The sequence below is a fragment of the Cheilinus undulatus genome, linkage group 17, assembly GCF_018320785.1.
Source record: "Cheilinus undulatus linkage group 17, ASM1832078v1, whole genome shotgun sequence".
In the NCBI taxonomy this organism is placed as follows: domain Eukaryota; kingdom Metazoa; phylum Chordata; class Actinopteri; order Labriformes; family Labridae; genus Cheilinus; species Cheilinus undulatus.
The window spans coordinates 29,075,042-29,100,451 of record NC_054881.1 but is presented as its reverse complement, the minus strand read 5'-3'; the positions used below and the strand labels follow the sequence as shown (position 1 = coordinate 29,100,451).

The following is a 25,410-nucleotide window of genomic DNA, read 5'->3' as shown; positions in this document are numbered from 1 at the left end:
CTCAGTCAGAGCACGTACTCCCATCACAGGGTGTGTTTCAACCTTACTGCCTAGATTTACAACCAAAACGTTGCTTCTGATTGGCTGTAGCCATTTACCTGTACTGTTGTTTTACTGCCCCTCCACTCCTGACTGTCTCACCATCCAGGTCCAAAGATCACTGCTCTGTTTGCTCAGGCCCTGGACTGTTAAGCACAAGGGGAGCCCAGCTCTTCCTGTATGAACCTGAAACCTTCCCTGTAGGTGCTTCTCTCACCACAACACCACTTCACCTGTTGCCTGTTTAGCCTGTCTTTTCATTCAGTTCAAGAGCCCAGTTCAATATCTTTCTCTGCCTTTGGCTGGTGCCAGGACTTCTGGGGAGACACAAAAAAAGGGCTAGTTTATTTTACAAAGGCAGAAACGAATGGAGGAATAAAGGTGGTTCAGAGTCAAGTGTGAGCGGGACTGTGAGGTACCAGAAATCCCATTGTTGTTTGAGGTATGTTGATGACTTTCATTTGATTTTGATCTTTGGAAAAATAGCAAGATTGTTGAAGAATATCTAAGAGAAGGCTCTCATCTTAGACATTTAGTGGCATACTGGTTTAGTCATTCTAGATTTGCATGATTACACGGATGAGTGAGAACAACTGAACAAAAACAGCGTCAAACCTGCAAAAATACTTCAAAATGCATCATAATATTGCTCAACAGCAGTTTTTAATTTAACTGTACCGTTGGATTTACTTCTGGTTTCAATTTGATAAATATGAGATTAATAAGACAAAAATAAAACAAATATGAGGGACTAATTTGCCTTTTTGCTGTGTTTTTAGTGATTTGTTGGCCATGCCATAACATAATCTAAGAGAAGTCAAATGTTCATGGTCATATCGCTATCTTAATCTGTAACGTTTATGGACTATCAGCAACAGATCTTACTAAGGTACAAAGGGTTGAAAAGGGAGCGGCCCGCTGCCATCATAGCTCTACAGCAAAGATAAAGAAGTAGTAAATTACCTGATATTTAACTAAAAAAAAAAAAATCACTGATTTTCTATCTGAAATGTTATGATACAGCAGTGTTAATTTTGAGAGCTAGTTTTTTATGTAGTCTCAGTCTTAGTCTTTAGATTAAATGTCTCTTTAGTTTTAGTCACATTTTAGTCATTTCTACACTTTATAATTTTAGTCGACTTAAACTCAAAAATATTTCAGTCTAGTTTTTAGATGATAGAAAGCCTTCACATTTTAGTCTCCACTTTTAATCCAAGCATTTATTATCTTGCCTAGATCTGGTACCAGATCATGGTAGTATGTTCTATGCACCCTGCCAAATCTGGGGCCCCTGCATCTACAGCTGAGAGGCAGAAGAAATACAAATGAATTTTATTTGGACTTTCTTTTGTTTTTTAATTACATTCTGAATTACATTTTAGTCTAGTTTTATACGTCTTGATCAAAACTAAACTTACTTTAGTCAGTTTTAGTCATCAAAGATCTAGTCTTATTTTACCTGATTTGGTCCAAGTGGACTGAATACATCAAACCAATTAGATCAGATTTTAATTAACTCAACAATATGTTTAAAGTGAGGTTGGCGCAATAAAGGATTTAGATGCTTGACACAATATGAAATGTAGATATGGACATCAAAAAGTCACCATGTGTACGTAAGTTTCTGTTTGGTCTTGTCTTATGTACGCATGTATGTGGATATGTATGTGGAGTAGGAATATATGCAGATATACGTGTATGTGTATATATGTATAGGTGGTTGTTTTCCTTACCATAGATTTCTGGTGAACCATGGACTGAGGAGCTTCCCATGTTCGACTATATATAGTTAACTATGCTACATTGTTTAAAAAAATATATATAAAAAATACTTTGGAAGGGCAACATTTGGATAACTGGACAATGGAATGTCTCAAAAAATGTGGTGTGGATTTAACAGTAGTACAGCTGTAATTATGTGAGACAATATGTAAGAATGTATCTGCCAAAATAAAAAATTAAAAAAAAAAAAGATCTAGTCTTAGTCACTTTCATGAAAAAAGGCTGTCCACAAACATTTCAGTCATAGTTTTAGTCAACCAAATTAACACTGACTTACAATTAACATATTAACATGAAATGTACCTTTAAATATGCAAGATTTATCATTTGCATATTATTTTATGTTGATACTTTTTGGTTCTAAACTGAAATCTAAACTCGTATGAATGTTGTTATCAAAATATAACAATTCAGGTCATACCTATGTGTGGAAAAACTTCTGTTTCAGTTTTTGATCAGAAAATGTGATAGTAAGAAGTTTGTAGATGTTCTTCAGCATGAATCACTCAATTAAATCACCCCAAATGATACGAGTAACTGATCTCACCTTTTTTACAGTTTCCTGCTCTTCAGTGGTTACATTTTTACCTGTCATCTTATCTTCCCCTCATCTGCCCCTCTTTCATGGATATTTTTCAACAGATGTTTCCTGTTGACTAAAAACCTTTTATTCATTTTCTGTCTTAGAACTTTGATATTAACTGTGTCAACGTAAATACAAACTTGGGGTGCCATAAATATGCTGGTTCCCTCTCACTCTAGCCACAGTTTCCCCTTTCTTTTGCTATCTCAATGAAGTCTGACTACTTATAAAAGGCTCTTTGTTTTACTGTAGAGGTGAGCAGGGCACAAACCAGTGCAGGGTTAAATGTAACATGGACCTTTTTAGGAGTGGAATGTGTTTTTGGTCACCTGACTGAGCAACACCAGCAGGATATCATCTACTGATTTTGGTCAGTTTTGGATCTGTTTTGGCAGAGATTTCTGAAAAAGTCTATTCTTACAGCTTGAAAGTAAATATCTTCAGCATACTTGTTTTTCAGTTACCAAGCTGGATGTAGAAGTCACTTTATATCATCCATCCCACTGATTTGAAATGTGTAACTACCCCTTAGCCAGTGTTAGGCTAAATAAAAACTCCTCATTGTGGGGTTAAGTCTAACATTGCGTTACAACTTACTCCACTCATTGTGTACAAGGACAAGAGAATAAAGATGTAGAAATGTGATAACATTAAAATAAATACAATTCTTAATACTATCTTTATATGATATGTAATTATTATTATAGATTAATTTATGAAAGGGGTGTCAAACTCACTGCAGGGGTCAGATTCTGAATGAAGCTCTAACCTGAGAGCCTAATAGGGTCAACATTTATTTAACCTTTATTCAACCAGGATTTAACATCAACAACTATCAACCTCATTAATTACCTAATAGCTACCCCAGTTATTAATTATGAGAAAAAAAAATTAGCACTGATGATAAATGATTTTGAGAATTTAAAAAAGTCAAAGTGATAAGTTTAAAGGCTCAAAATCTGAGGTAAGAAGTCAAACTTATTTGTTCAAAGGGTGAAAACACAAAATTAAAAATAAAAAAAAAATCTAAAAGGCAAAAACATAAGATAGAATTTATAATCATGAGTTTAAAAGGTCAAAATATGAGTTTAAATTTTAATTTGTGAGTCTAAAAGTTCAAAATGAGGGATTAAAAACCAGAGTTAATAGATGACAAGGTCAAAATGTGAGCTAAAATTCATAATCATGATTTAAAATGTCAAAATATGACTTAAAATATAAAATTGTGATTTCGAAAGGTCAAAATACAAAATTGAAAATAAGTTAACTTTTTTGTACTGGAGGAAAAAGACAGACCTCATACCTGTGGGGCCAGTTATAATAAAAATATAATATGATTTTGTGGGCCTGGTTTAATTGTACCAGGGTCAGATTTGCCCCCCAGGCCTTGACTTGACATCCCTGATTTATGAAAATAAAATTGATCTTACATAATTATTATCCATTATATGTGCATAATATAAATCATGCATAATGTACAAAAAATAACACATAATCATATGTAATAAAATTATCAAGAGAATAACATGTATTTTTAAGATTCATTTTAAGACACATTTTAATACATTTTCTTGTTTACTGTGTCATTTCACTATATTATTTCTATTCTTATATATTTTAAAAGTAAAATGATAATTTCCATTTATACATGATGTCCATATATATTTTAATCTTTCCATACTAGACGAATGGCATGGATAGACATGTAGATATCATAGATCCACAATCATCATCTACCCTAAGTATATGATGAAAACAGACTGACTTCTCCGGCTGCTGTTACTTCCAACCCAATTTATGTTACAATAACAAAATTCCATTCTTAATTTGTAGCAGAGGTGTGACTGTTGGTCATATAAAAATATGATTGATGTTACTCAAATACTTTTCATGTTAATGAGCCAAATCCAAAAAGTTTTAGGTTGTGCTCTGCTCTCCCCTACATCCCTGTGTCCAAACCATTTTAAAAGCCAAAATGTTTTGACCTCAAAGGGCCGACCCAATGTGATTGAAAACATTTTGGCTTTTTAGATGATTTAGCCATTATTATCAAGGATTTCTAAGTATCTTATTCCTCTTTTTTTTTTTTTTTTTGGGTTCAGATTTTTCATGCCAGAGTGCCTGCTTTCATCTCTTAATATCTGTCAAACCCCCCACCCCCACCCCACCCCCCTTCCAAGAGCGCTTAATTTCCTTTTCCCATCTTCCACTTTAGCCTCATTAAGCAGCCAGTGTCCCCTCTTTACTCTTTCTGTAGGTGTGAAATATGGAGACACTGAGCTAGAGATGGGGTCGGTAGCATCATATTTTGGAGAGCTGTGCGGGACACAGAAAAAACAGGGTGAGATATAAAGTGTCCTTGTTGAGTCATTTTACATATTCATTCATGCTGAAAAGAATATTTCTCATTCTTGCCTCTTAACATGCCAGCAACTGTTCTAAAAGAACAAACAGTATATACAACATGTTGTGTTGTGGACACTTTCCTCTAAATGCTGTGGCAAATATCCCCATCCTTTTTTTCACAGAGGAGGAGAGACGCTTGCGAGCTAATGACAGACCTTACAATCTGTCTTTCCACTATGCTGTAAGTAAAGTCACACTTTGTCTGTGTGGGCCACACCGGGATGAGACGGAGGGATAAAAAGTCATTTTTAGTCATGCATCAAACTTATTATTTCACACGTCCTTTCTCTTTCAGAACAATGCCATCAAGACATCCAAGTACAACATTGTCACCTTCCTGCCTCTTAACCTCTTTGAGCAGTTCAGGAGGCTCGCCAATGCCTACTTCCTCTTCCTCATGATCCTTCAGGTACACAATAAGCTGCAGAGCTTTTTTGAGTTTATAATAATCATTGAAGGAATTTGTTTAATTTGACAGTATTGATAGTTGTGTGTTTCTTTGACAGCTCATTCCTCAAGTCTCTTCCCTCTCCTGGTTTACTACTGCCGTCCCTCTTGTTTTGGTGCTGTCCATTACAGCTGTAAAGGATGCCAACGATGACATAGTAAGCTCAATTATGGTCATGTATTTGTGAGCCTGATGCTCAGCTGTGTTATAATTAACCAAAGCAGAATCATGTTAAAAGGAACTATAGATGCATGTATGATTTTACTGACATTTTTTTAACCTGTATCATCTGAGTAGAGCAGACACAAAAGTGACAATCAAGTGAACAACCGCACTGTGAGCGTCCTCATCGATGGAGAGTGAGTAATTTAAGATGAAAATGTCATAGCTACACACACTATATGCACATGTAAAGCAGCTCAACACTGTCATGATTTGTGTTTTTGTTCTTGTGGTGATCTCACATGATATTATCTGTTTTTGTCAGACTTAAAAATGAAAAATGGAAGAATGTTCAGGTTGGAGACATAATCAAACTGGAGAATAATCAGTTTGTCACAGTAAGTGTGGGGACCTCATGACATATATACCTCGCTATAAATATAAAAAAGTAATTTATTTTTGAAACTGCATGTTACACTATTAGATTTGATAGCTTACACCTACTTTAAAGGAACCCTTTGACTAAGTCATGATGACTTGATTGGATTTACGCTAGTCTCTTGTATAGGCACAGATGAGGACTAAATTATTAAGGAGATTTTCATTTTTTTAAGTATTCCCCAAGTTCTGTTAAAAAGAGGATGCAGCTTTTCAAACATTCTTGTTAAATTTTGGATGCTAATATTATTTTACTTTGCACACATCATTGCACAAACCACTGTTGTGCAATTATGTGATTTAATGTATTAATGCTCAAAGCTTGTAAAATCAAGTAAAACTGAGGGGTATCTTTAATTTAAACACAGAATAACAACTTCACTGTAACTGTCACTATTATGAAAGTAATATGGCAAACCAAAAGAAATCAGGTCAGACTTGAGAGAGAAGTACTGATGATGCTTACAGAGCAGGAGAATATACACAGTCATTCCGGTGTTTCCAAGTGTCAAAAAAACTGATGTGAGAAGTACCATCAGGAAAGTCAGAGAGAGTCACACAGTAAAGAGCAAACCTGGCAGAGAGAGTAAGGCAAATAATTCAAAGACTCTGGAAAGAAAACTAGCGGAATATGTGTCTAAAGACCCCAGAACAACTGCCAAGACACTAGTGAAGGAGTTAGCCAGGTCAGGCATTGTGGTCTCAAAGAAGACCATCACTAGAGTGCACAGGAATGGACAAGAGAAACTCCACTTCTGCAGGAGAGACCCCTTCAAGCCAGACTGAAGTATGCTAAGGACAACCTGGAGAAAGATTCTGCATACTGGAAGCATGTCCTTTGGTCAGATGAACCAAATTAGAGATCTTTGGCCATAGAGACATTGCTTGTGTTTGGAGAGAGAAGGGAGAGGTATATCACCCAAAGAACACAGCCCACAATGAAACACAGTGGTCGGAGGATTATGATGTGGGGATGCTTCAGTGTAACCTTGCAAAGCAGATCTGGCATGTCAGGTTAGCTTCAGTGTGCCTAGGACTGTGAATCTCTTTAAGGTGAAAGGAATCATGAAAAAGTAAGGATATGTAAAGATTTTGGTTAAAAAAAAACAAAAAAAAAAAAAAAAAAACCTCATGCAGTCAGCAGGAAAACTTAGTCATCACTTTGTGAACATTGCTGACTGGCCAGCACAAAGCCCTGCTTTAATCCCATTTAAATCTGTGGGGGAACTGAAGACCAACGCCCATGCCAGAAGACCATCAAATTTGGAGGAGTTGGAGAGATTCACCAAAGAACAATGGGCTGGGATTCCTCAGCAGACGTGTCTGACTAGTTGAAAACTACAACAAATGACTGCAGGCTGTTATCCAGCAAAAAGGAGACACAACTGAGTATTAACATCAGGGGGGGCTAATAATTAAGACCCTGGTCTTTTTTTTTTTTTTGTACCTCCACCAAGGAGGTGATGTGATTAGCAGGGTTTGTTAGTTAGTTAATTTGTTAGTTAGCAACATAACTCAAAAAGTTAGGGGTGGATTTTGATGACATTTTCAGGAAAAGTCAGAAATGGCATAAGGAAGAACTGACTAGATTTTGGGACTGATCCTGATCACCATCTGGATCCAGGAATTTTTGAAAGGATTCTTTACTATTGGGAGATAGGGCTAATGGCGGAGGTCTGTGCTGTTACCACTTTACACCAGGAGATGGCAGATATGAGTAACTTCAATCCCATCAGCATTTTTGAGTGTGTTTCTATTCAAAGTTTTGGAGTTTATAGAGTTTGAAAGACACACGCCCGGTCGAGGAGCTGAGTCGGAGCATAACAGAGAGAAAGTAAGCGAATTGTGAGAATACTCAGAATGCTCAGTTAAGCCAGTGCTTTGACTCACCGCGTCTCCACCCCACCTGGGAGGGAGTTATTGGTGAATGCTATAATGGGGGGCACATAGAGATGGATTCAGAAAGTTTTTTGAAGGATTCTTCACTGTCGGGAGATAGGGCTTATGGAGGAGCTCTGCGTTTTCGGAGTGCTTTTCTCGTTTGTTAATAACTTTGTTTCTTTGGTAGAGTAAAATAATGTTAGAATCCAAAATAAAATTAGGATGTTTGTAAAAGCTGTTATAAAAATGCCTCGCTCTGTTGAACAGCATTTGGGAAATACTTTTAAAAAAGGACATTTCATCGGTATGTGTTTTATCAAGAACTACAGCAGATTTTCAAGCCCATTTTTGAGCAATGCACTCTGGGTAGTGATGTCATATTGTTGCATTAATCTGTGTCCTATGTAGTGTCATCCTTAAAACCTTTTAAATTTAAACCCAGGAGTAGTATTTGTGAGACATGTCATGCATACTGAGGGGAATATAGTCCAAAAAAATTTAAGAAGACAAACAGCCAAATGACATTACTGCCCAGAATGCATTGCACAGACTACAATGTATTTAATCCAAAATTTCTTAATCTAGTTTGTGTTTTGTACAGCATACATAAAAACCACTAATGCTACTATAAAAAGGCCATTTTTTCCTAAGTGACAACATATTTTAAAAGGTTCAGGTGAGAGTGTGCATGGGTAAAGCCTAAGAATATGTTAAATTATTTTCTTCAATACTTAAAGTTTGCTATAATGTATCTGATGCTTTAATTTACAGGCAGATCTTCTGTTGCTGTCCAGCAGTGAGCCTCTCAATCTGGTCTACATAGAGACAGCTGAATTAGATGGGTGAGGCTAATAGTATGTGTGTGTGTTTGTGTACATTTGTGTGTCTTTGCATACATTACAGGTGAATGGTGTCTCACACTGTTTTATTTCCATACTTCTGATTCTGATGTCCTCTTGATTTCCCCCAGTGAAACCAATCTGAAGGTGAAGCAGGCCCTAACTGTCACTGGAGAGATGGGGGACTGCATAGAATCACTGGCTGCCTTCAAAGGTGAGGAGTTAAAAAAAATATCCATGACAGACATTTGTATTAAGAGTAAAGAGAATCAACAGTCAAAGCACTAACTCTTCACATTTTCCTTCCTTCACTAATTGTGTGCTTTTTGCTAAACTCAAACCTCTGTCTCTCAGGTGAAGTGCGTTGTGAGCCTCCCAACAACCGTCTGGACAAGTTCAAAGGAAATCTGACTGTCCATGATCAAACTTATGCTTTGGACAATGACAAGGTGCTGCTCCGAGGATGTACTCTAAGGAACACAGAGTGGTGCTTTGGACTGGTTATCTTTGGAGGTAAACTCAGCAGCTTTAACTCTACGTTATGTATGAGGCGCTCCTATGGGTGACAAGTTAGGAGAAAAAACAACAATGGAGTGCCATGAAATTGACTCCGATGGGCTCAGGTTGGTATGCAACTTAGTGACAGGACACAGATCTTTGTAGAAGATAATCTATCTGCTGTTGTTGGGTGTTTTCCTTTTATTTGTAAAGAGGGAACTTAATCAGCCAAATATTCCCATGGGAGTTTATTTTTGTGCAAAGTTTGTATAGCCTTGGCATTAGAACTACATTAGTGAATCAGTCAGTGCTATGCCAGGTGTGTGTGTGTGTGGGTGTGTGTGTGTGGCTGATCAGCCCTGATCAGGGTTGGGTGTCGTTTGGATTTTTTACCATACCCAGATGAATACTTTAATTTGGTGCCTAAAAGGTGCCTGAATCGATACTTTTAAAGGGGAAAAAGGTGTTAAAAGTAAACAGGAGAACAAAAGCTTTCTGGGTTTCATAAATGATTTGCAGAAATATCTTTATAAGGTGCCAGTCAAACTTAAGATAAGAAAATGAAACTGGTTTAACTTAACCCATAAATCACACATACTCCATAGTATATTTCTTGCCTTTCATGGGGTGGATGAGTATCACAATGAAGTATCGATATCTGTGTTGTAATATCATTCGGTAGGTATCGGATGTGTTGGTACCAGTACCATGTCTGTACTGGTTTTTACTACTGATCCCTAGCCCTGATTGAGACCAGAAGGCTTATCTAGGTCTAGAGCTGTCATTGCTGATTCATTATCTCACCTCCAGAGTGAGCAGATAGGGTGTTTTTTCTTGTGTGGTTTAAAGGAAAGGCTGCTTTAGCATTGCTGACACATTTCTTTGGGCATATTTTATTAGCATTACCAGTTAAGCATTACAGGGTTACAATTTGTTGGTGATGGAAGCCTTTTTTTCCAGTTTTAACCCCAGCCTTGCGAGCTTTGAGTTTCTTCTGAAGATGGTTGTCAGTCTCCCTAGAAGTTTGTTTCTGTTCAGCGGCATGGCAGCGGTGGTTCATTTCCTCTTTTCTCAGGATTATTAAGGATGGGAGTTTATTGGTTTGGCTTGTTATCATTTTGCTTTGTTTTTCCCCCTTTTTCCCATTAAACCTGCAGTCGGCATTTGTGTCCCACTGCCCCTCCTACCTGACAGTTTTCTGTGTGATTTGATGATATCAATGCATGTTAGATCATTAGGTAGCCCCCTGGCTGACATTTAAGCCCACAACCTTACTCCTATCAACTTTTGTACATGAAAAGCTTTTTGACAGCTTATTTTTGGGATCAAATGCTCCCTCTTTTTCTACTTCTTTTTTCCCCCTCTAATTCTAATTTTTGTCCTATGCAGTCTGTCTGATCAAAGTGCACAGATTTGTTGAATTCACTTGGCATTTTCACACTGATAACATTACAATTTTTAAAAAGCCATTTTAAAAAGTGGGGGCTTAAATGTTGAAACTGGCAAAATTTTTAAAGAAGTGCAACAAACAATAAATAAACAATGAATAAAACTTGAATATGTTCAATTTTACAAGGATGCAGAGTATTTAGGTTAAAAAAAAAAAACTGCTGGTTATCACTCCTTCAGTAATCATGGGCCCCCTGCTGGTGGGCCTGAGAAAGCTTTCCTCTTTTCCCTGTTTTAGAGGCATTGACTGTGGAGTAGAATAAGGAGAACAGATATCTAGATATAGGTACAGAGGTGTTAAAATCACACGTTTATTGTAGTCAAATTAAAGTAACATTACTTTAGTTAATTTACTTTAGAGGAAGTAAAATTACCTGTCAATAAATCGACAAAAGTAAAAGTAAAAGGTATTTAATTTAAAGTTCACCTGAAGCAGGAAGCAGACTACTATCATGCACAGTCAAAACCAAACAACTAGCCAGTTTTATGTCACTGACAGAAAGCTAGAAACGCCCTATTTTGACTTACAGGTGTTTTTTTTAATTAGTGATGGATGCTTTTTAAAATGTAGTGAAGTGCAATACTTCCCTTAAAGTATACTGAAGTTAAAGTAGAATTGCTGATTTCAAAATGTAGCTACTCTAAAAAGTACAACCTATACAAAAAAGCTATTCAATTACAGTGATTTTGAGTCGATGTTAGTAGTTACTTTCCACATCCGGTAATTGCCAAGGTGTCCCCCACAGGGGGCGCACATGCTACACCCTATCAGCTGCCTTCAGAAAGTCATCTATAATATTTTTAATTTTAATCTATTGCTATTAACGGTTTTTCTTTTCCCATTAATCAAATGATGGAATAAAGATTGACCATCGAATTTGCACCACGGAAAACATTTGTTTGTCCTCAGATAACCCGCACATAAAGTAAATTACAACTTTAAATGTAATAACATATCAGTCAAATCCAGCAATGCGTGAAAATGGCGACAATGAAGAGTAAAATCATGTGACTTCAAGTAGCTAATGTCTTACTGTGAGATTGCTTTTATGCTCTTTCGTCTACCCACCTGCAAATTAATTAATGACAGCAATTTATTATCAAGGTTTAACTTTGGAATTTTGACTGATAAACAGTCATGTTTTAGTCAGAACCTGAGCACACCAGCAGAATGTAAGAAGGAAATGAACATAACACATGATAGGAATAATGAGAGAGAGTTCTGTATAAACTCTACTTTAAAACTAACTTGATATAGTTATTTCTTATCCAGAGAGGTAAGTCTTACTTCAAGTCAGTCCCTGAAGTTTGGTTCTATTTTAACCAGAGATTAATCATTTCCAGGTCCTGACACCAAGTTGATGCAGAACAGTGGAAAGGCAGTATTCAAGCGGACAAGTATTGATCACTTGATGAATGTCCTGGTGTTGTGTGTAAGTTTAATATTCTCTACACAATTTATTAACTGTTCAGCTGAAATGCATTACTAATTTAGCTCATTTGGAGGAATTTGTAATTCTCTAGCAATCTCTAGATAGATATTTGATCATGATTGCCTGTTAATTACGTGCATAAAACTGTTATTAACAGAAAAGCAGATTTTAATTACCCTTGTCATTAATGCAAAATGCTTTAATGTCTTTAATTTGTCAGATATTTGGTTTCCTGGCATGTATGTGCAGCATTATGACCATCGGTAATGCTATCTGGGAGGCCACGGACGGCTCAGTGTTCATAGTCTTCCTCCCACGTGAACCAGGGGTTAATGCTAGCCTCTCATCCTTCCTCACCTTCTGGTCCTATGTGATCGTCCTCAACACTGTTGTGCCAATTTCTCTATATGTCAGGTATGGTCTAACCAGTCTCAATTTTGGTGGCTATATTCAATTTTGTCTTAGTTTTGGTCCTTTGATTAAAATGCCGTTGAGTTTAAGTAAAATTTTAGTCATTTTCATTCTTGAACGATTTTGTCAATGAAAACTCCAAAACATTTAGTCCAGTTTTACTTTATAAAAAGACCCTCTAATATTTTAGTCTTTACTTTTCGTCAAAACAGTTACTTTCTGTGAAGAAATTCAGTCAGCCAAATTGTAAAACTATTATTACTGTTTAATAAAATTCTATTAATGTACTATCAATATTTTAAATATTTAACCTCCTGAGAACTTGTGAAAGCCAAGTATATAAAGGAAAAATTCAAAGACATTACCAAACAACATTATGGGACAATTCTTACATTTAAGAAGAAACATTGTTAAAGATACCAAAGAATTTCTTTAACTCATGCCCAACATGTTGTAATGTTGAAAATCCTTAAGATTCAAATAAAATATTCCCAAACAATTCCAGAAAAATCTCAAGCAAATTCCTTAAAACAACAAAGCAAATTCCACAAAATTTGCAAATGAATTCTCCCAAAAAATATGTGAAAAAATTCTGAAAATCAACAAAACATCCAAAACAATTAACCAAAAAAAAAAAAAATCCCCAAAATTTGAAAGGACCCACCCCACCTTACACATACACACACAAAATTATGTTCCCAAAAATGTACAACTTAATTCCCTATATTAATTCCCTGTATCCCACACACAAAAAACACTTCAATTGGGAAACATATCTCCAAAATTTTTCTTGGAAATTCCCAAAAGTTTTGAAGCAAATTCCCCTAAACATTTCAAGAAAATTACTCAAAGTTCTACTGAATTTCCAGACAGTTATCTTAAAAATTCTAATAGTAGAATCTCAAATGTGCATGCAGGGTTTCAGGAAGTTAAAATTCACTGATGAAAATACTGACATACCATGTGGCAAAATGGAGAGAAATCATGAATTTTGAGTGTCCAACAAAAACAAAACTACATTCTTGTTTTGTTTAATCCCCTTGTTGAAACCTAAACTTACTTTTTGTAAGAGTTTTTAATCACCAATGATCATTTTTACCTAGTCATAATCTAGTCTGTGTCCTGGGAAAAGATAGTCAGCAAACATTTTTAGTCATAGTTTTACTCTATATAATTAGCACTTGGTTTAACACTGGATGTTATTGAGTTTAGAGTCATAATGTTTTTTTCTGCATATAAGTTTCTGGTTTTCTGTTTTTTGTCTTCATGTAAGTGTGGAGATCATCCGCCTGGGGAACAGCTTTTACATAGACTGGGACAGGAAGATGTATTACCCCAAGAATGACACTCCTGCCAAGGCAAGGACCACCACACTGAATGAGGAGCTGGGCCAGATCAAATACATCTTCAGCGACAAGACAGGCACCCTGACGCAGAACATCATGACTTTTAATAAGTGTTCTATCAATGGAAAAGCTTATGGTTAGCAGCCCCTTTTACATCAAAACCAGAGATGTGACTGGACATATTAAAATGGGTTAAATGATTAATTCAGACTTTTGTATTTCACTCAGGTGAGCTGTATGACTTTTCTGGAACAAGGGTGGAAATTACAGAGGTGAGATAGGAGTCTTCATACTTCATGTGTAATTTTAAGAACGAAGAATAATATGTTTGTCATTTTCTTCTCTGCAGAGGACAGAGAAAGTAGACTTCTCATGGAACCAGCTGGCTGATCCAAAGTTTACCTTTCATGACCATAGTCTGGTAGAGACGATCAACGAGGGAAATCTGGAGGCTCATGCCTTCTTCCGCTTGCTGGCTCTGTGCCACACAGTCATGGCTGAGGAAAAGGAGGAGAGTGGGTGTCTGCTAATGGAGATCTTTATTAATGTGTTGCAGAGCAAAATGATGAAAATCCTTGTGTAGTTTGTGGTAATGAAAGTGTTTTGTAAAATTGTGTGAAATCCTTTTAGAAGAGACAAAAATTACTTATGTATGTTACAATATTAATGATTTGGAACTGCAAATTTTTTGGGACTTGTCAACAACACATTAAAAAGCACCCTAATGTGTAAATGTTCATGTCATTCCTACCATTCCTGCCATCTCTTTGTCACAGAAAAGCTCAACTATCAAGCTCAGTCTCCTGATGAGGGCGCTCTGGTGACTGCAGCGAGAAACTTTGGCTTTGTGTTCCGCTCGCGCACACCAGAGACCATTACAGTCTGGGAGATGGGTAAACAAGTGATCTACGAACTTCTGGCTGTTCTTGACTTCAATAACGTCCGCAAGAGAATGTCAGTCATAGGTAGTGGCCACACCTTTTTTTTCCTCTCTTGTTCAAAATATTATGTTTGAGTCTGAATTTTTCTTTTAAAAAGGCTTAATACTTGGTGATTTTTTTTTTTTTAAAGATGCTGGATTTGACCCTTTATTTAGAACAACTACGTTTTGATCCTTGTTATTATTTCTCTGAGCAGGAAATCCTTTGTCCTTATTTCAGAAAATGATCATATTTATGTTAGACTTTCCAAGATGTTCATGTAAATTCATACAATTTCTACATTTGAATGTTAAAAGTAACAAATGTGTCAAACTTCATGACTTTGCTACACTTCATGACCTCCATCATAATCTCCAGTGCGAAGCCCTGAGGGGAAGTTGACTCTTTTCTGCAAAGGAGCAGACACCATCATCTTTGAAAGGCTGCACCCCTCCTGTAACACACTGAAGGAAGTAACCAACGATCACCTTAATGTAAGTCTAGGTTGGAATATTATTATATGTAGGTTAAGAAGAAGTAAAGTTAAGTCAGAAATTGGTCATTTCTTGTAATTAATGCCTTACTCTGCTGTACTGAAACAGAGGTATGCAGGGGAAGGCCTCCGTACACTTGCTCTGGCCTACAAAGACTTGGATGAGAGTTTTATGGAGGAGTGGCAAAAGCGCCACCATGAGGCCAGCACTGCTTTGGAAGGCCGAGAGGAGAAACTTGATGAGCTATATGAGGAGATAGAGAAAGATCTGCTGGTTAGACCACTGTCTTCATACTTTGACACATTTGTGGAATAAATGCTTCCCTTAGAACCATTCATCTATGCTTTGTGAATTTTAGCTTCTCGGGGCTACAGCTGTTGAGGATAAGCTACAGGACGGCGTGCCACAGACCATTGAGCAACTTGCTAAAGCTGACATAAAAATCTGGGTGTTGACTGGAGACAAACAGGGTTAGTATCACATGATACTTACTTATTTTAGTTTAAATTCCTTATTGTAAGATTGGATGAAGAAGCACAGATGTATTCCCATGTATAGTACATTCTCAAACTATTGTTACAGTAATTTTAGTGTGTCAGAAAGTTGTGTTTCCAGCTCTCCAAGAGTTTACAGATACTCTGTGCAGAGGTAGAGAATGAATGTTTTGTTAAACAATGACATTGCATCAAAATGACTTAAGAAAATGAATGTTTTCTACAGAGACAGCAGAGAATATTGGCTACTCCTGCAACATGCTAAGAGAGGACATGAAGGGTATTTTCATTGTGTCAGCAAACACAGCTGAAGGAGTCAAAGAGGAGCTACAGTAAGGCAGACAGAATAATAACTGCAACCCATTAAGCTGTTTAAATCATAATACAACCTAAACGTAGAGGAACAAGTCTAAAAAAATTTCAGATTATAGTTAACTAAATTTGAGACAGTTTCATATATAGTCATATTTTTTTCTTGTATCTCACTGGTCTATCTAGAATAAATTGATTTTGATTATGCACATAATGGCATATTTATTATACATGTAAAGTTAAATAAAGTTATTTACTTTTCACACCTCTTCTTTGGAAGTGTTGCTAACTTAGGTCTGTATGGAATTAGCTACTGAGCTGGCCATGCAAACAGCCCAAATGTATTTAACAACATTTACAACAATAATGCAATAAAAAAAAAAAAAAATACACAAAGCTCATAAAAGCTTCTCATGTCCTCCTCTTTCTTTCTTTCTTTAGAAATGCAAGAAAAACAATGTGTCGTGAATCTGCAAATGAGCCGTCAGTGATAAAGTCTCGTGCAGGTCTGTTCTGGCTTAAGAAGACTGAGACTGTGCACGATGAGAAAGTGGATGGAGAATACGCCCTTATTATAAATGGGCACAGTCTGGTAAGGCTTTTTCAGGCACTGATGCCAGGAGCTGCTGAATCACTGAGAAATATTTTCTTCTCTATAACCCACATACACAAAAATCTGGAGACTGGAGTCCTTAACATTTTAGTGATGTCTGTCTATATCCAAGAACATATCATTTTAAATGTGATCCTATAATATTGTACATGCAAACCAATCACATTGGCATTTTACTGGCTGGGTGTAGATCTTTAAAGTTGTTTTAATGTAAGTACCATAAGCTGGACCATTCCTCTCCATAATGAACCATACTTTTGACTATGCCCATTGAAGAAAATAATTATTTTTTCCTGGTTTAATGTCAGTGGCTCAGGTAGTGTGAAAGAGAGTTCAAACATCACCTTAGTGTTGTATTGTAAACACTTCCTCTTTATTTTCATCTTCAGGCCTTTGCTTTGGAGAAGAGCTTGCGCCTGGAGCTGCTTAGGACAGCTTGTATGTGTCAGACAGTGATTTGCTGCAGGGTCACCCCTTTGCAGAAGGCCCAGGTGGTTCAGCTGGTCAAGAAATATAAGCAGGCTGTCACCCTGGCTATTGGGGATGGAGCTAATGATGTCAGCATGATCAAGGGTAAACCCACAGTATCAAAATCATTGAAGAACAAAGAGTTGTATTTGCAGCAAAACCAGACAGCAGGAAAAAATCATATTTTCCTTTAATCCTTCAGCTGCTCATATAGGTGTGGGCATCAGCGGTCAGGAGGGCATGCAGGCCGTTCTCTCCAGTGACTTCTCCTTTGCCCAGTTCCGTTATCTTCAGCGCCTCCTGTTGGTGCACGGTCGCTGGTCCTACCTGCGCATGTGCACGTTTCTTCGTTATTTCTTTTACAAGAACTTCACCTTCACCTTTGTGCATTTCTGGTATGCCTTCTTCTGCGGCTTCTCTGCACAGGTGAGGAACATTGACTGCACTACATACAATACAAACTCGTAATAATAATGAGAAAACTTTTCCCCTCTTAAGTAGAGATATCCTTTTGTGGCAAGTGATTATGATGATGATGATTTGATTTCAACAGTTCATGAAGCTGTAAATCAGCATATTCCTACTAGAGTACAGTAGTATACAGTATCTGCATGTCTACAAAACATGCTGACAATGACAAAATTACTATCCCAAAAAATACTCAAACCACACCTTTCATCAAAAAGTCATTTAAAATATGCTGATACTTGTTTCATTTACAGTTCTTTAAATAATCAAAACTAGAGGGTCACAGATCACCATTTCAACATCCACAAAACAACAGTAATGATGAGAAGAAGAAGAATGACTAGTATAAAAACTGGTTCCTGGACTGCTCTGTTTTTCAAGAAAGCATTAGGTATGTTACGTGTTTTTCTTCTCTTGGTTATAGACTGTGTATGACGAGTGGTTCATCACCTGCTACAACCTGGTGTACACAGCTCTTCCAGTCCTTGGCATGAGTCTCTTTGATCAGGTATGAAGTATGGTTTGACAAATTGTATTTGTGGTGTGACAGTTGAGAAAAATGGCTCAGAAACTCCAGTTTATCATTTTTCAACTGTGAATAAATTTATCATCAGTTTCTTCTGTGGTATCTATACCTGTAGGCCCACTCATCTGTCAACATGATCCTCTGCTTCTTTAGGATGTAAATGACCGCTGGAGCTTCCAGTATCCTCAGCTCTACACTCCAGGCCAGTTAAACCAGTACTTCAGTAAGAAAATCTTTGTGCGCTGTATGATGCACAGCTGCTACAGCTCTCTCATCCTCTTCTTCATACCCTGGGCCGCCATGTATGACACAGTTCGAGACGATGGCAAGGACATTGCTGACTACCAATCCTTTGCTTTATTGGCACAGACCTGTCTGCTGGTTGTAGTAAATGTACAGGTGAGTACTGAAAAAAACAATATAAAATATAATTTCAGTATCAACTGATACAGTGCCATGACTATTTATACTGGGTCAGCCAAAGATAGACATTCTTATACAGCACTAAAATGAATAAAAGTCTACTACAAACTGTCTTAGAATACCCACTGTGAATAAATATTTTTTACCAGATTCCTTTTTTTTTCTCTAAATGATGTTTTCAGCTCTGTTTGGACACTCATTACTGGACAGCAGTGAACCAGTTCTTTGTATGGGGAAGTCTGGCTGCTTATTTTGCTATCACATTCACCATGTACAGCAATGGCATGTTTCTCATCTTTACCTCCATTTTTCCCTTTATTGGTAAGTAGTTTTACCTGTGTAGAGTCACTTAAACCCTTATGGAATACTCTGAAGTTGTGTAATATGACTCCCATTAATATGTGATACTGACTACTGGTCTTGAACTGCAGGTACAGCAAGGAACTCTCTGAACCAGCCCAATGTGTGGCTGACCATATTTATGACCTCTCTTCTCTGTATTCTGCCTGTGGTTGCTTTCCGCTTTATTCTCATTCAGCTCCGACCAACAATCAATGACAAGGTGGGGTTATATGTAGAAGAGATCATCTGTAATGTTTCCTCCAAATTTTTTTTAATATACCATGTTGTGTGAATTATGAAGCATGGAAATAAATTCTAAGATTAACCTTCAGGCTGGCCTTCCAAAATGTTAGCAATATTAGTAGCTTCTCAAAATAAAAAAGGTAACAAAAATGTAGGTCAAATATGATGGTTTGAAAGTTGAATTATCAGCAATTTTTTCTGCAAATACTTTGGTTTCTGAAGAAGTCAACTTATTCTAATCTCCAAAATCAACTTCTAGTTTTCATTGGAAACGTATTATATAGATTTAGTATACAGTCCATTCAGAAAGTATTCAGACCCGTCACTGAAAACAAACAATCACACAAAAAAAAAATTTTTTTTCTCATTATTCTACACACAGTACCACATCATGACAGGGGAAAAAAAAACAGAATTTCAGTAATTTTTGCAAGTTTTGTAAAAATGAAAAACTGAAATACTTAGACATAAGTATTTGGACTCTTTGCAAAAACTCTTGAAATTTCACTGAGGTGCCTCACATTTCTCTTGATCTTTGCTGAAATGTTTCCATACTTTGATTGTTGATTGAGTCCACCTGTGGTAAATTAAATTGAATGGACATCATTTAGGCAAACATCTCTGTATAAAATGCATCACAGCTGACAATGCATATCAGAACAAAAACCAATTACAAACACAGGAAAAAAAAAAACAGTTTGAAAAAAAAAAGAGCTCCTAAGGAAAGCCAGGTGAAATTTCAATTTCAACATCTACAAAAGTGGCAACTATTGTTTCACAGTAAGTTGAATGCCTTGTAAAACAAATTGGCAAGCAACAAAGTTTATTCAATAACAAATGACTGGATTTGGATCAGTTTCTATCCATCTGTTATTTTAAGGCAAACGTCAATTATATAAGTCAGTCATTGACATTTATAGTTTGCAGTAGAGATTTGTGTATTAAATATCCTAAAAAACGTTCTTTAAAAAAATTTATGTGAAATTATACAATAGAGCTTCATAAATGAGCAATTACACAAATACAGTCATGACTATGGTAATATTTTTTCTCTCTCTCTCTTTTAGGTGAGACATAAAATGCGGAAGGAGGCACTACCAGCTTCTGCACCTCGCCACGTTGTCAGACGTATCAGCACCCGTCGATCCGGCTATGCCTTCTCACACACCCAGGGATATGGTGATCTGGTGACATCCCACAAGTTTCTGGTAAAACTACCAAAGAGTCGACGAGCCCTTTTCACCCAAACAGACTCTCCTTTGGCTGAGAACCAGCCCCAACATTACCGCACCATCAAGGAGGAGGGGGAGGAACCACAGAATCCGTCACAGGAGGTACGCAGTGACTAAACTTAGACTCAAGAATGGGAGCAGCAAAACAAGGTTTAATGGACTCCTTTTAATAGGGTAATACAAAGTATAAAGTTCATTGTTCCATATTGAAACTTTTATTTTTAATTTTTGTATTCTACAGTGTCCCAAAAAATCCCAAATCCCAACGTTCTCTAGGTTTATAATTTAAGTTATTTCAGCTTACTATGGGGATCTTTGAAAACAGTCTGGACTCTGCCAGCAAAAACACATGCACTTGATCAAGATTTGACAAAAAAAAAACTATATAGCATAAACAGTCACACTTAGGAATAATTTGATTACTTCATGCATTTGTAACTGAAAGTGATTTTTACTTTTTCATGGGCACAATTTCTTATCTCACTTTGTTGTAAAATATTTACTCTGTTGAATGATGCTCAGGGTGTCGTTCTAAGAAGGGGAAAGAGATGCTTTGGTTTCACTTGAAATCTAAGCAGTTTTGTTTACATTACTCTCAGCATGAAGGGTTTTAAATGTTATTTTATTTTTGTTCTGCTCTGTGATTGAATCGTCACTGAAAAAGGTAGGCGAGTATCCAGTTAGTCACAATGTGTTCACTGAACAGCCAGGGGTCATTGTTGTCTTTGTTTAGTACAGCTCTTTGATTTGAGTTGTCAAACAGTAAACTTTGCATTGACCATAAGACAGCACGTTATCAGATTCCTAAGTTGTAATCATGTTTATTTGTTGTTTTTTTTATTTTTCTTGTCAAGGTGGATTTCATTTTATGATGAAGTGAGAATTTTGTTTTTTGATCATTAAAATCCATCAGGTGTTCGCAGGAAAGAATCCGTGAATAAAACTGATATTCTTGGTTATCTTGGGTGACTGCCTCTTTCATCATAATGCAATTGAGAAAAATAAAAAATAAAGACATGGGCAAATAGAGCACAAAGTCTAATAAAAAAAAAATCTCAAAATAAGGTTATAATAAATGGGGACCATTAAAACTTCAAGTTCCACAATTAAAGTAGCTTCTATGTATGCAACAGGTCAACAAAACTTAAGATAATATCATGAGGCAATGAAATGGAAATAGACATACTGTAAGTACATAAACAATCATGAGAAAGAGGCAAAAAAATCAGGTGCACTGGCTAGCCTTTTTTTTACAGCTGCAAGCTGCTTTTTAAATATGCCTAAATTGTATTTTTGACATAGTGTGCTTCTTGTTAAACAAGTCAGTTAAATTGATATACAGATCAGATCTGCTTGTGTATACATTGTATTAAGGTACACAGAGGCACCACAATATATGTTTATGCAAATATTGTAGATCATGACGTGCTGAAAGCAGAAACTCACAGCTCTTCCATATTAGATTTGTTTCCAGTTTTAATCTCATTCTGCCTGTCCTTCTCTCCTCTCAAGCTCTCCTCTCACCCACATTTCATGTGCAGGGAACTGCACTGTTACACTCACACATGCATACAGTACTCATCTCATAACTGCAGTGTCTGCAGGGACGGCTACAGATGACATCATTAGTTAAAGGCTTTCCCTTCATTTGATGGTTCCAGAAAAGCTGGGTTTGCCTGTCTCTAGTGAAGATTTTATTTTGGATGTCACTGAAGTGTGCGCATTGCGATGGCAAAGTGCATTTTAGGCAAATCAGGTAGCATGTTTATTCATAAGGGAAGGAAGGCAAGCAGGACAGAGTCAGGAATTGAGAGTCAGCAGAAAGATGAAGAAGAATCAGGAGGATGGGAAAAGGTTGCTCTTTACACACTCCTGGAGTTCGGAGAGGAGTTTGATCTGCCTAAAGGTCTGAACCCTGAAGCTGTCAGCTGCTGCTGTACAGGAAACTACACATCTAGGCGGCCTAAGCTCCATGTGCTGAGGGTGGCTGAGAGAGAACGGACTGTCAAGAGGAGCTTGGAGAAAACACAGCGGAATTTAACTGAATTAAGTATTACTCAACTTGACTACATATTTCTCAGAAAAATATAACAATTGGTCCCATCCTATTTGAAGTACAAATTACTTTGCTTGCAGAGTAATGTTTAGGAGTTATTTTTACTATAAAAAATGTGCTCAGTGCCTCCAGTCTCCGTGTTCCTCTTGTCTCTCCATCCAGCGTGCCTGTAGTCCCCTGTAGGTCCAAATCTCAGTCTCGTCACTATTGTCTCTTTCTCCTATTTCTTCCCCCACATCTAATTTTTCCAACTAGAGGGTTAATAAAAACAAATCTCTTCCTTTGATTTCATTATTCAATTTTTCCAGCCAAATATTCCTAATTTTCTTTTTTATGATTGTTTTTGCTTCTGTTTTACCAAGATTTGTTGTGATTAAATACATTTTCTGACCGAACTGCTTTCTTTGCATATTTGTCGGCAAGTTCATTTCCATGTACCCCAACATGCGAGGGCACCCAAACAAATTTAATACATACTCTCATATTTAAAATTTTATACAATTTCATTAATATTTCACATTTCAGATCTCGTCTTCCACTTGAGGTAAATGACTGTAAACTTTCTAGACCTGATAGAGAATCTGTAACTATTAATACTCTGAGTGGTTGGATATCCTCTACCCGCTGTAGTTCCATGATCATTGCTATAAGTTCTGCTGAAAAAAAACAGATAGGTGATCAGTTACCCTTGCTCCTTCTTAATTCCTTCTTCGGGTACGACATATGCTGCTGACAGACCTGTCTCTGGATTCTTTGATCCATCTGTAAATGTTTGTGTGTAACCATAATATTTATTATTAGCGATGTCGCTATTAACCAGTTTTTTGCCTCATTCTGTTTTCTAAGCTTCTCTTTTAAGGAAATATCAATATCAACACTAGGAAATAACCATGGTGGAACTGGTGAAATCACAAGAACTGAACAAAAGCTTTTTTTGGTAATACCAATCTTTTCTGCCTTTTCCTCTAGGTTCCACCCAAGGCTTTTATGTTTACTTCGTCCTTATTCCCAAGATGGCTCTAATGCCCATCTTGTTGGTGACTTAATCTATGTCCTTGTAAATTCATCCAGTATGTCAGAGCTATTTGCAGTCTTCTCAAATCTAGTGGCAGCTCTCCCATTTCCACTTGTAATGCAGGGATGAATGTTGTTTTCATTGCTCCACAACAAATCCTTAAAGCTGTGCTTTAGATTATGTCTAATTCATTCAAAGTGTCTTTGATGCTGACGCATATGCTGCGCATCCATAATCAATAATACATTTTATCAGTCCAACATACCGTGTTTTCATTACCTTACAGTCTGCTCCCCAATCTTTTCCTCCAATGCATCTCATTATATTTAGTACTTTTTTACATTTATCTACTATCCTACCTATCTGCACCTGCCAGGTGAGTTTTGAATCAAACCACATTCCTAAAACTTGTATTTCATTCACTCTTTCTAGTATTTCACCATAGAGTTTAAACCTCATTTCCTCTTGTATTTTCTTCGTGTGAAAAATATTGTTTTCATTTTTCCCACAGAGAATCTAAATCCCCATTTCGTGGACCATGATGCTACTACATCAATAGCTTTTTGGACATTCTTCATAACATGTTTTACATTTCTCCCACGCTTCCATATCAGCAAATATGATCTGCCGATATCTCCATCAGCTGATGTGTAAATGTCATTTATCATAATGGAAAATAAGATTGGATTAATTACACTCCCTTGTGGCACTCCATTCTCTACTTCATATCATATTTACCATACAGATCACATTTAACATACAAACACCAGACTGATGTGCAGAGAAAGAACGCAATGGACAGTATGCTGCGTTACATTCAGGTGCAACTCCAAAAGGAGGACAAATAAGAGTCTGGTTTGAGGCTGTGCTGGATAAGGCATTCAAATTCTGGACTGTCTGGCCAAAAACCAGACGCATGGCCACCCTACTTTTGACTTATGTACAAAGTTTTAGCACACTAACTTTTTTGTTGAGCTTTAAGAAAGCATCACACGGCCCACCTGCCATGTGATGCTGGCTACATGGAGACCATGTATATCCATACTCAAGCATATTCAAGCATGTTTATGACAAGCGGCAACCTCCGGTCCTGAAAAATGAAGCCAATGCAGAAGTGCAAAAAATTGCAATAAGGTGAGTGTCCACTTGAGGTTGCAGAAACACCAGAAGTTGCATGCGCAACACATGTTAGAAAGCTGTTTTTACACTGGAAATGAACTGGTCACAGCCTGGTTCAAAAAAAAAAAAAAGTGTCATTAGCTAATGTCTGCATGTCCTCACACTGTACGGGAGGTAATTTTTTGGTACCACAATTGTTTCAGTTATACCTAGGAAAAACCTCACTGAGCAACGACTAGCACGTCTAATTGATTGACAGATAGCTTGATACGCAGACACTGCCACCAGAAGGCTAACTTTAGCTGACAGGAAGTGGAGCTCAGTGGGCGGGCTCTTGTATGCCAATAGGTTGATCCAAGGTTTGGTTGAGACAGCGACTTCACTATGGAAGCTGCCACGGATTGGCTTCAAAAGCTATACTGTAATCAAACTGCTGACATCACACAGGCTTTGTTCAATTCTTTTTACAGTCTTTGGTTTATGAAGCACTGACAACTACAGCTGGCAAAACAATTAAACCGTGATTTCTCAGTGAATTATCCTTACAGCAATGTGAGACACATGTCCTGTAATATTTTGTTTAATATGAGCACTGACAAGTTCTTTAAAAAGAGCTTACTTTCGTCTGGAATCATGGAGCAGGTGTATCATCTCATCCAAATATTTTTCTTTGCTGGTATGTTTGTTACTTTGTCTAGTTGTTTCCCAGCTCTGTCACTTACTCTTGCGAGCTCCTAGCAAATGGAATGCATTCAACAGGTGTGACATCATTCTTTGCTCTGACATCAGACCTCAGAGGAAAATGAAATGCAACAAACCAAAAGCAAAAACCTGTACATGTTAATGACGTTTTTCATTTTTTCAGAACAGTACACCCAAGAAGTCTTTCTGAGTATCAGGAACAACTGGAGTGATGGTGTGGCGTGCAAATCAAGACACACAGAGGCACAATTATAGTAGTGAGCTTTGC

General features: G+C 37.0%; 1 protein-coding gene across 1 annotated transcript; it reads left to right on the top strand.

Annotated features, from left to right (window-relative positions):
- The first annotated feature begins 238 nt into the window (after positions 1–238).
- LOC121524741 (probable phospholipid-transporting ATPase IM) lies at positions 239–21,207 on the top strand. The gene is made up of 28 exons (XM_041810227.1): positions 239–481; positions 4,662–4,745; positions 4,933–4,991; positions 5,106–5,219; positions 5,317–5,415; positions 5,556–5,617; positions 5,746–5,818; positions 8,511–8,581; positions 8,710–8,792; positions 8,933–9,091; positions 11,870–11,958; positions 12,179–12,372; positions 13,643–13,851; positions 13,944–13,987; positions 14,065–14,230; positions 14,492–14,680; positions 15,014–15,129; positions 15,238–15,402; positions 15,488–15,599; positions 15,850–15,955; positions 16,377–16,527; positions 16,938–17,121; positions 17,219–17,442; positions 17,909–17,992; positions 18,164–18,409; positions 18,616–18,754; positions 18,865–18,995; positions 20,086–21,207. The coding sequence occupies exons 2-28, from the start codon at positions 4,691–4,693 to the stop codon at positions 20,365–20,367; spliced, it is 3,606 nt and encodes a 1,201-aa protein (XP_041666161.1). The 5' UTR covers positions 239–481; positions 4,662–4,690; the 3' UTR covers positions 20,368–21,207.
- Positions 21,208–25,410: the final 4,203 nt, after the last annotated feature.